The sequence below is a fragment of the Myotis davidii genome, unplaced genomic scaffold, assembly GCF_000327345.1.
Source record: "Myotis davidii unplaced genomic scaffold, ASM32734v1 scaffold272, whole genome shotgun sequence".
Classification (NCBI taxonomy): Eukaryota; Metazoa; Chordata; class Mammalia; order Chiroptera; family Vespertilionidae; genus Myotis; species Myotis davidii.
Window position 1 is genome coordinate 208,082 of NW_006283634.1, and position 11,191 is coordinate 219,272.

The window sequence follows — 11,191 nt, forward strand, 5'->3', positions numbered from 1 at the left end:
TTCTCTTGCTGCTTTTAAGAGTCTCTCTTTGTCTTTTGCTCTTGGCATTTTAATTATGATATGTCTTGGTGTGGTCCTCTTTGGATTCCTTTGTTTGGGGTTCTCTGGGCTTCCTGGACTTGTAAGTCTATTTCTTTCACCAGGTAGGGGAAGTTTTCTGTCATTTCTTCAAATAGGTTTTCAATATCTTGCTCTCTCTCTTCTTCTGGGACCTCCATAATTTGGATGTTGATACACTTGAAGCTGTCCCAGAGACTCCTTACACTATCTTCATATTTTTGTATCCTTTTTTCTTTTGTTTTTTCAGCTGGATGTTTTTTGCTTCTTCGTATTTCAAATCTTTGACTTGATTCTTGCAATCCTCTGGTCTGCTGTTGGAACTCTGTATCATATTCTTTATTTCAGTCAGTGTATGCTTAATTTCTAGTTGGTCCTTTTTCATAACCTTGCGGGTCTCGCGAGATTTCTTGAGGGTCTCATTAAGTTTATCGGCGATTTCTAGAAAATTCTTGAAAAACCTTATAAGTGTGGTTTTGAACTCTATATCCAGTAGTTTGTTTTCCTCCATTTCTGCCATTTGTGACCTGTTTCTTTGTCTCCACATTTTTTATGCTCCCCTGTGTTGTAGAGTGGCTTTCTGTGCTAGATGTCCTATAGGGCCCAGTAGCTCAGCCTCCCCAATTACCTGAGGTGGACACTCTTGGTGCACCCCCTTGTGGGCTTTGTGCACAGTCTTGTTATAGTTAAGCCTTGATTTTTGTAGGTATCCCTGGGATGAATTGACCTCCAGGCCAATTGACTGTGAGAATCAGCTGTGTCTGCAGTGAGAGGACTTCTGTGCTGGAGACACCCTTCTGGGGCAAGACTTGCTTCAGTGGGGCTTTGGTGCTCACTGAGTCGTCCTCCTGAGTGTGTCCCTTATGGATCTGAGGAGTTGTAATCTGGATGGTCCCACTCTGACCACTGGGTACACTGGCTCTTGGATATCTAAGGAGGTGCTAATTTAGCCTCTGCCTGAGGCTACCCAGCAGGAGCTATGGAGAGATGTGCAGATTCCTCCTCTTTGCTTGGGGTTTGGAGATGCCCAGATGAGGCCCAGCTGTGAAGCAATGCAAGCTGCTGTGTGGCCTTGGGCCTTCTTTTGGAAGTTCTGGGTCTCTCTGACCCAGCTCCAGTTTGTTAGGTAATTTTCAGATTGCAAAGGGCCAGGCCTTTCATATGCAAAAGCCTCTGCACACAGCTTGGGTGGGGTCTTAGGGGATCAACAGGGCGGAGCAAACAGCTATGACTGCTCCTCAGTCCTACCCTAAGAGGCCCCGTGTCTCAGTGTCCCAGTAATCACTGCAAGCACCTCTGAGAGAAAGCCGCCCTCTAGTTCTGACCGATGCCAGACAGTTCAGTTTCTCCCCGTATGAGTCTGGGTCCCCAGAGACTCACCCAGAACTGGAGTTCAGAGTAGTCGGGAGTTTGAGACTCCCTCCCGATTGAAAAAGACAACTGTGTCCTCAGTTGCCAGTCCTCCGTACCTCTGCACTTAACTTCCGCACCTCCTCTGAGTCTCAGTGTGCTTTTCTCTTTCCTTCTAGTTGTAGAATTTCCACTCAGCCAGCCTTCCTGTGGTTCTGGATGATGTCCGTTTTGTCTTTTAGTTGTATTTTTGAAGTGAGCCCCTAGATATTGTCAAAAGGTCAGAAGCACTAACCTTGACTCAGGATGAAACAATGGGGACTCGAGTTTATGCTCTGCCATGGCGGCGATGTGCGCCGTGTGCCAGGGCAGAGAGGCTTGTGAGACAGCCACTCATTCATGAACGAGGGAGATACAACTCAACCACTCTCTGGGAAGTTCTGAAGTCTTTCAACACGAGGGGCTGTTGTCCTGAACACAAATTGTTGTTGTGTTATAATTATTGGTGCACTCTACTTCTTAGGTAACCTCTGTATAGTTGAAGTCCTCATTTCCTCTGTCCATTAGCTTTATGAGGAAGGGAGGGTAAGTATTATTTCCATTTCACAGAAAGGAAAGGCGCAGATTGACTTAGCTGACTGACCAAAGCCCCATGACAGACATTAGAAGCAGAAAGAGCCCAGAAAACACATCTCCTGACTGAGCGAGGCAGGCAGTGTGCTTAGGTTTTCCCTGTGCAGGATGTTAAGCATGCCTTTATTCTCATGTACATATCAAAGCAAGTTTCCAATACAGATGGATCTTATTGGGGTTATTTCCATATCAATGCTAATAACAATATCTTGCATTTGCATAGTACTTTTAAAAATCATAATATCTGGTAGTTACGTTGCTCCTTATTTTAATTCCTATATTCCTTCTATCAGAACATCCTACTTTATAATTACAAAGCACTTTCATAGATACTAACTCATTTCTTTCTTTCAGCCCCCTTTTCATTTGATTTATTGGGGTGACACTGATTAACAAGATCATACATGTTCAGGTGCACATTTCCACAGCACATCACCTGTGCACTGTACCACCCCACTCAGGTCCAAGCCCAGTGCCATTTATTCCCCTTCGACCCTCCTGCAACTCGTTCATTCTTGCAGGAACCCCAGTGAGGCCAAATAGGAGAGAGATCACTACTGTTATTTAAAAACTGGTGGTAGAGGCTTGAACACTGGTGTTGAGCAACCGCACCAGGCTGGCAGCTGCGGCTTTAGCAGCAGCAGCGCCGTGTCACTGGGCTCTAACACATGCAGCTCGCCCACCCAACAGTGCCTCAACACCAAGACCAGCCTCTTAGAAACCAACAAAGCCGCTCTGCATTATTTTTAGAAGTACCTGAAAATTAGTTTTCCAAGAGACTCTCAGAAAAGCAATGATTAGAACAGGGCCAGATTCCTTATTCTCCGCATGGAGTGAGGCTCGAGTTGCTGGAGTGATTTTCCAAAGGCAGTTATTACAGCTGCCAGGAGGCAGAAGTACATAATGGGTGCTTAAATATAGTTCAGCACTTTTAATTATTTTTTAACGATCATTTCAATAATTTTCCAAGGAGATTTGGCATAATCAACGAACCAAAACTTCCACGGTTGCTTGCATATTTCTAGGCTAATTTAAGCCTTTCCTGCGAGTTTAATTAGCTTGCGAGTGAAGTAGACAGTCCTCAGAGCACAAGGTCTGGGAGCGTGTGCAAAGCAAGATCAAACCCTGCCCCAGGCTGGCTGTGTGCTGATGGGGAGGAAGGCAGAGGGCGAGAGCTGCGTGGGGCGGGTGGCACCCCTCACGGTTTCAGTCCCGGGGGAAGCTGTTTGCAGGGCTGCTGGGAGCACTGCGACACTCAAATAATTCTGCCACTCGTGCCTGGAAAACTCCCAGATGCGCTGTGAAGCAGGCCCCGCTGCCACGCGGTAGGGGAGGCCCCCCGCGCCCCCTCCACCCTGAGGATTAGGCAGGTCAGCAAACCCTGAGCCCTGGCGTTTCTTCAGTTACTCAGGCAACCTCCAAAGACCAGAGTCTCTTTTCCTTTCCGTTTGCTACAGGGGTTTGTGGAAACGATAAGCAAAAACTAAGCGTAATTCAGGTTTCTAAAATCTGGTCAAGTGACAAGCTTTCATCTCTCATTATCAACTATGACTCAAATCCCCTCTTCAAAGCCGAACAGAGAAACATGCTGTGGCCTCTGCCTTCTCGTCTCTGCTCCCCTGCCTAGTCCCTTCCTCCCCGCATCTGTGCTCAATGAGTGACGGGTGTGACATGAGTGAGGAATCAGCCAAAGTGGCAGGAGAGCCGCTGCCTCCTTTCGGCCGTTAGTGCTGCTGCCAGGGCACCGTGGATGGGTCATTCCAGGCACCACTGCCCCGGAAGGGTCCTTAAGCTGGGCTGTTTGCACTCCCATTGTAATGCCCGTGGTTTCATGTCACCGAGCTGCCCACTTTTGGGGACTGGATTGTGTGGGATTGTATGTTCTCGGTTTCCATCAATCACAGCCTCTGACAGCTCCCCCCTGACCTCCATAAGCACTGGGCGCTTCAGGTGTGGCCTTGGTCCTCGTCCCAGACCTTTACTTGAGCTTCCAGGAAGTCAGCTTCTGTGACGCGTGGTTCCCAAAGACTGGCCTCCAGTTCCCTCCTCTCTCCTGTAGGAGACTGATGTCCACGGTCTCCCCCGCCGCCCTGGCGTGCCCAGCACTGGGCGGGACGTTGCCTTCACCCTTTGCCCTGCAGGCCACTTGGACATGCCACGCTCCGTCCTGCCTCAGCTCCAAGTCTTCCCGTCTCGTTAGGTTTTTGGAGGTCATGCCGCCCGCCTGCCCAGCCGCCCTCTATTGCCCACTGCCTGGCCTTCGTTCCCCTTGGAGAGCAGCAGGTGTGGGAGGAACGTGTTCACGTCATTCCACTTAGTGCTTATTTCATTTGTTTATTGCTTGTCTCTCCCATCAGCCAGTGATTCTCGACTTTGGCTGTATTTTAGAATTGCCTGGGAGCTTTTAAAATATGCTTCTTTTTACATTGACTTTTAGAGAGAGGGCGAGGGAGAGAGATAGAAAGATCAATGAGAACTTCCTGGATCGGCTGCCTCCTGCACGCCCCCTGCTGGGGATGGAGCCGGGGACCTCTTGGTTCCTGAGTGGATGCTCCACAACTGAGCCGCCCAACTGGGCAAGACTCATCTGGGAGCTTTTAAAAGCTTGACATGTGGGTCCCACCAGACCAGCCAAGTGCTGGGGCTGGTGAGTCACTGGCGAACAACCTGGCACTGGACAAGAACAACCCTTTTATTTGATTTTTTCACTGCTGTTTGTCCCCAGAACCCAGCACAGTGCCTGGCTCATCGTATTCCAAACACGTAATGAGTTGCATTGACTAACAATACTGAGGCTTTCGAGCTGGTGACAGTCTTTTCTGCACGCTCTGCTCTGCAGACCAGCCCTGCTCCCTGCCCCAGCGCACAAGCTCTCCTCTCTCTGGAGTGCCGTTTCCTCCTGGTTCATGCGTCATGTTCTCCAGGAAGTCCTGCCCGTGGGACTGTGTCCTCAGCACCGAGCTTCCTCCCACGCAGCGCGCACAGGTGACTCAGGACGCAGTGCTCCTTGCCGCACTCGCCGGGAGCTCCGGGGTCGGGGATCGGGGATCGCTCTCATGTCTCTGAACTCCTCATTTCCTCTACTTTTCATGTTGGTTATTGCCTTAACTATGGATTTAGTCTCTTGAGACATAAAACCCAAGGTCATCATTCCTTCCCTCCCCCTCACGTTAGCCTTCAGAGATGTAGGAAAATGCTCCCTGTAGAGTTAAACACCGGCACACATTTGGAAATTGGTCATGATGGTCATAGACTGAAATAGGATGCAGCTCTAAGAACGAGGCTGTAGAAGATGAAAATCTGTAAAATGTTCGTGTAATACGCTACATGACAGGACAAGCTTCAAACGTAAGTACAGGGTGACGCCGGTCTCTGAAACTACCCCTCATGCAGTATAACAGGACAGGCCAACCCACAGGACAGCGGTTGTTTCTGGTGATAGAATTCCTGTCTTGGAGCTTTTATATGTTTTCCTTTTAAAAAGTAATGAACATGGAGCATTTTTCATGAAAAGCACAGTAACTTTCAAAAATGTTTATTTTTAAGTTAATTATCACTCACTGGAGGAGCTAAAGGGGAGTAGATGACAGCTCGTGGACGACAGGAGAGGGCAGGCCCACCCTTCATCTCCAGCTTTCCCTCCTCTTTAAGGATTTGGAATCAATGGGTGTGATGCTTGATGGCTTACGTTCGTAAAAGGCAACTTTTCAGACGACCCATCTATGTCCTGCAGGTACTGACATCCGAGTCATGTCCCACGTTGAGCTCGGAGAGCACTGCTGTTGTCACAGAGCTGTCTGCCATCACTACTACTGGGCCACGGCCGCCTGGCAAATTCACACCTAGTGTGAAAATGTACCTAGTTACCCGCCGTGCGCGTGACGAATAGCACACTCACCTTTCTGCAGACAAAGTCCCCAGGTAAGCAGACGGTGGACCTCAACCTGAGCAGCAGGTCATGAAGCATCTGGGTGTCACAGCCCTGCAGAGGAAAGCGAGAGAGAAAAGCAGTTCTTGTCGGCCAGTACTCCCGGACGTGAAAATGGGAGTGACGAGCAACAGATGACTCTGTGTTGACATTAAAATATTAGTTGCCAGTGGATGTGGTCTTTTCTTGACCCAGAATTTAGGACACAAACCTAAAGCTATGGTACAGCAAGAGTTTGGGTGCTGGTCGAGAGATTTGGGGTTCGATCCTGTCTCCAGCCTCTATTACTGCCTAACCGCCGGTGCCCTCAGTTTCCTGATCTGTTAAATGAGGTGGAAATAATACTTATCTCATAATGGCAAAATTTTACTCCTGCAAAACCTAATGCTTCATTGATGATAGCTACTCATGATTGTGATAATAATTATTAGTAGCAATTAAGACTTTCATATATCAAAATCTTGGCTGAATTTTTTTTTGTAACATTTCATACTATTGTCAGTTATTAATGCAAGTCTGATGTCTTCCTTTCCTAACTCAATTATCATCACCTCAAAGGTAGGATAATAGACACAAAGTCACTGATCTGGGGGTGATGACTGCTCAGATGGACTTTGATAGTGTAAGACACAGGCTATTTGCTGGAATAACTGCCTGGATGTGATCTCTGCCCACAGAGTTGTAACTTATCGAATGAAAGGCGAAAGGAAAGCCTGTCGGTGCCTCCACAGCCTCCCTTCTGTGGGGCTTTGAATCTCTTGCTTTCCCAAACCTTTTACTCCCCCCTCCCCCGCAGCTGCCTGCACAGCAGCTTCCTGCTGCGGCGGGTCCTGCCCCCCGTGGGGGTCCTGCCCACCCGTGGGGGGTCCTGCCCACCTATGGGGGGCACCTATGTGGGGATCCTGCCCACCCGTGGGAGGTGTTCTTTTGCAGGGAGCTGAGACGGAGGGGAAGGAGAAGCGGACTGTGCCTGTCTGTGACGGTTCTGATTCCCTTCGCAGTCACCAGTAACGTTCTCTGTAACAATGTCAGTGGCAACCAGCTGGCCTAGATCAATATGAAGTTCTGACCTCGGGCTTGCTTGACGGATAAGGAAAGTTAATAATTTGTGATTGAATAACTTCAAGTAGCCATTGGTGAGAAGCATTCAGATGAACTGACTGTAGCTTCTGGTGATCCGGATAGAAAAATGCCAGGGCCACCAGGCAGCCGCCTCAATCTCCCAACCAGCATGGCAAGGAGACGGAGGGGCTGCCGAGAGCAGTGGGAGATGGAAGAGGCATGCCGGGGGAGGGGGGGGGGATGCTGTCAGGGAGCAGAGCCGCTGTGACTGGTGGTGGAAGCGAGTCCTGTCACAAGGCGCCCGGGGTGGGAGAGGGGCGTTTGCTGCTGCCTGGGCCGCGGTTGGAGAGATGGGAGCGCAGAGAGCATCTGGGCACACATGGGCGTCATTCGAGGGCAAGTAGGACAGACACAGATATTGAAGATCTGTAGGTTCGAATACCCTAGAGTGGCTAAGAGTAATAAGCCAGGTCCCTCTCCTCTCTCTGTAGACATAGATACGACTGAACTCAACAATGTGCTCTGCACAGAAGCAAGCTTCAGCTCACCGTCCATACTACTGCAACTCTGAAAACCACGCAAAACACTACGGCGGTCACTGACATTGACATGGACACAAAGTAAAATGACAAAACCGGGATTGGAAGGGCGCCCTAAAAATCATCGTGGTGGGGTGCAGGGAGGAGGATGGGTCTGGGAGAAGCACCGATGAGACTCCAACTGAATTTTTGTCAACCTTAACAGGAATAAAGTAGAACATACATCCGGAGATTGTCTGCAGGCACCAACCCCCTTTTCGGAGGATTGCGTCTTTTCTTCTCTCCTTCAGGGGCCACTGGCAGAAAGCACTGGCAAGGTCCGTGGGAAGCGTTAGCCACCAGGGGCCACGCCTGCCTCAGAGGAGCCTTCCTCAGAGCAGACCCACCAGCTTTCCGCTCACAGCAGCTGTCCTCAGGGGAAACATTGGAACCACTCTAAATAGGAATTTTTGTTAACTGCACATAACATTTGCATTGCATTCCCTAGTTTCTTGCTTCTTCCAAACTGTAATAAAGACTTACAGTTTACATTTCATCGGTTAAGTGACTCTGTGGCAGACGCCAGGCCTTTGGCCGCGGTGGGCCGGAGGCGGGCGGACCGCTCCCCTTCTCACCAGCGCTCAGGCCGGTGGAACGGAGTTTGTGTTGTGAAGTCGTTATGTGTTATGAGTGGTTTGGAAACAATTGCATTTCCCCTCCCAGGAAATGATGATTTTCTTGGAACACATGTTGCTCCAATGCTGTGTGACTAAGATGTCTCATCTGGTTCGCTTCCTCCGCGGATGCACCTCCGTTTGCTGTGCAGGTGTCAGCGGGGACATTCCAAGGACAGGAAGTCAGGGAACAGCCACTGTTGCCTCAGTGTCCCCTTTTCTACAGAGGGAGAGGGGCTGCGTAAGAGTTAACGGTGAAGCTGTATTAACACATAACATTTGCATCGCATTCACTAGTTTCTTGCTTTTTCCGAACTCCCTGTGATGCCTCGAATTAGTTAACGTGGTCATCCCCTCTGCTTTTTATTTATTTTATTTTTAAATTTGTTTTTATTGTTGAGAGCATCACAGATGTCCCCCTTTGAAGAGGGCCCCCCAGGGAAGACACATGGGCATGCTTCCTAAAATATTGTCAGTGAGCCTAAGGTGGCTGGCAGAGCCGAGCCGTGGATACACATCTAACCAAGAAGGCCATGTGTTCTCGGCATTGACGCTTCTCTTTGCTGCCCAGGTGCTGGGGAGTGGGTTTTATACTGTAAATCCAGCCAAGCACTAGGAATGAACAGGACCCTCCTCCCTCTGACTGGCCCGGCCCTGTGGGAGGGGCCCTGAGGTGGAGCCAAGCCCTCGGTTCCTGACTGCTCCTCCTGCCCACCAGTCAGGCCCACCCAGACTGACGTAACTTCCTGGTATTTGGGTATAAATTAAACACGCGGTTCTGCCAGCTCCGTTCATCTACCAGAGGGTAGACCCACACCCAGGCCCAGCTTTTCCCTCTATTTCTGTCTGTTTCATTTTTCATTCTTCCTTAGCCCTCGTCACGTTCTAATCAAGATTCTTGAACCCCCGCGTTCTCTCCTTTGGCGCTGGTCGAGAGAACGTACCCCCATACCCCTTCTCCCCCCTTGGCCCTCCACTGTTCCTGCCCCACCCAGGCCTTCACCGCACTATTGTCTGTTCCCACGGGCTGTGCACGAATCGCTGCTTCTTAGCCGAGGGAACCTCGGACAGGAAGCCGGACTGTTTCCCTAGGATCACAGGTGCAATGGGTGCCAGAGGAAGAGCATGGAGACGGAGAGAGAGAAGGGGGAGAGATGGGGGCAGGGAGCTCCTGAGGGCAGATTTGTGTTAGTCACTCCTGTATCCCCAGGTCTCGCAGGGCTGGGGGCCCGCTAGGCACCAAGTGACCAGTCTGATGTAAGGAATGAAACTGTCAGCTGCCATCCCGCTCTCAGCAGGGGACCCGGTGCCGTGTAAACACTGCGATGGTGCAGATGGGAACAGAATTCTGGAGACTTGAATGGAGTTGGGAGAAATTCTATTTTTATTCAAAACATAAGCTACAGGTTAGATGGTAGTTGCTATATTAGGAAGTTCTTTTCATAACGGCAAGCTCTGAGCACGACTGTAGAGTTGGTAAAATGGACCTGTAGGACTTCTCCGTTTCCAGGCTCATCCCTGCTTCTTTGAAAGGGGCGTTACCAGTAATTTATAATTCGCGGGTTGTAAGTCACTCCCAGGGACAAACAGGGACTCCACCGGGAGCTCCAGGCCCATGGAGCCCTGGTGGGCGGGTCCAGGCAGGCACCCGCCCCAGCTGGCCATTGCTGAGGCCAGGCTGTGTGGGAGCAGCGGTGACGGGGAGAAGGAATTTGCAAAGTAGATAATGGCAGGCTTCCGAGTCCTGAGCGACTCGGGACCCAGGTGCACCTCGGTGCAGAGCGGAGGTCGCGTTAGCCGACGTGGAGCACGGGACCCACCCTCCAGGGCAGCGCGCCCTTACCTGAGCGGACACCGGGGGATGGCTGCGTCTCAGTAAGAACAGGAATGACAACGACCAAGTGCAGGGCTGCCTGAGCACATCACGTGATTCAGTCACTGCCCCACCGCCCACCCACCGAGGTGCTGTCCTAGCTGAGTCCTCTGGCCGTGGGTAGGTGTGGGGCGCCCTCCAGCGCTCGGACGGGCAGGGGAATGGAGCGCACTGGTCATAGCCATTGCTCAGGGCACCCCAAAGCCCCGCAGCAACACTCATCGCTGCCAAAGCGAAGCTGGTAGGACTGGACGCAGGGGCCCCCCTCCGGCTCAGGCCTCCGGCGTGTGGGCGCGTCTGCCTGGGAGGCTGGACTCATTCCCCCCACGACGAGGTCTTTCCGGGCTCCGTGCCCCGGGTCCCAGCGCAGACCCTGGCGGAGGCGCTGTGCCCCAGGGGTGCGGTGGGCGCCGCCCCTCCCCTGGCAGCAGGCGGAGGCGCTGTGCCCCGGGGGTGCGGGTGGGCGCCGCCTTCCTGTGGGCACCGGCCTCGGGTCTGTTAGGCGGCTTTCCTCCAGGACGCGGTTTCAATCCCAGCCACGAGGCGGCGCAACAGACCGTTCATGCCCTTTCCTCCCTCCTGTGGCAACTTCCTCTAGTCTAGAGGCAAAATGTGCTTCTCCCAGCATTTAATTTCATAAAACATTTACAAATCAAAATTAAAATGATAAATTATCAGAGGGGAGGGGAGCTGCCCAGCCTCCGAGGACGGAACCGCACCTTGCTAGCTTCATACTTGGGCTTGCTGGAACTGTACGCAGTCTGCAAGGAAGAGTCATTTTTAAGAAAAAGGAAAATATTTTGCTTTGACTATTCATTTCTGCGCTTTAGAAACTCTGATCACCCCATGTGCAAGCAGCAAATCTTACTAATTAGCCACAGTTGATTGAAGCAAAATTTTAGTAAAAAAATAGGACTCTAATTCTACCTTCTTTGATTAAGAGGAGAAACCCCGTGAGCCCAGGGCCTTATCGTGGAGGGACAGTCGGGTGAGTGCGTTAGGGGTGCGGGAGTGAAGGTAACTGACCGAGCCCGAGCCTGAGGCCATGGCGGGCGGAGCCGGACACCAGGGGAAGCGCGGGCGGGGCCCCCGCCCG

At 51.2% G+C, this 11,191-nt stretch overlaps 1 protein-coding gene across 1 annotated transcript in view; it reads right to left on the reverse strand.

The window, feature by feature from the left end:
- Positions 1-11,191, reverse strand: part of CNGB3 (cyclic nucleotide gated channel beta 3) — a 108,604-nt gene that overhangs the window by 7,669 nt on the left and 89,744 nt on the right. Inside the window, exon 13 of the mRNA XM_015565628.1 lies at positions 5,939-6,022. Coding sequence (XP_015421114.1) covers positions 5,939-6,022 — 84 coding nt within the window. The remainder of the gene's footprint in view (positions 1-5,938; positions 6,023-11,191) is intronic.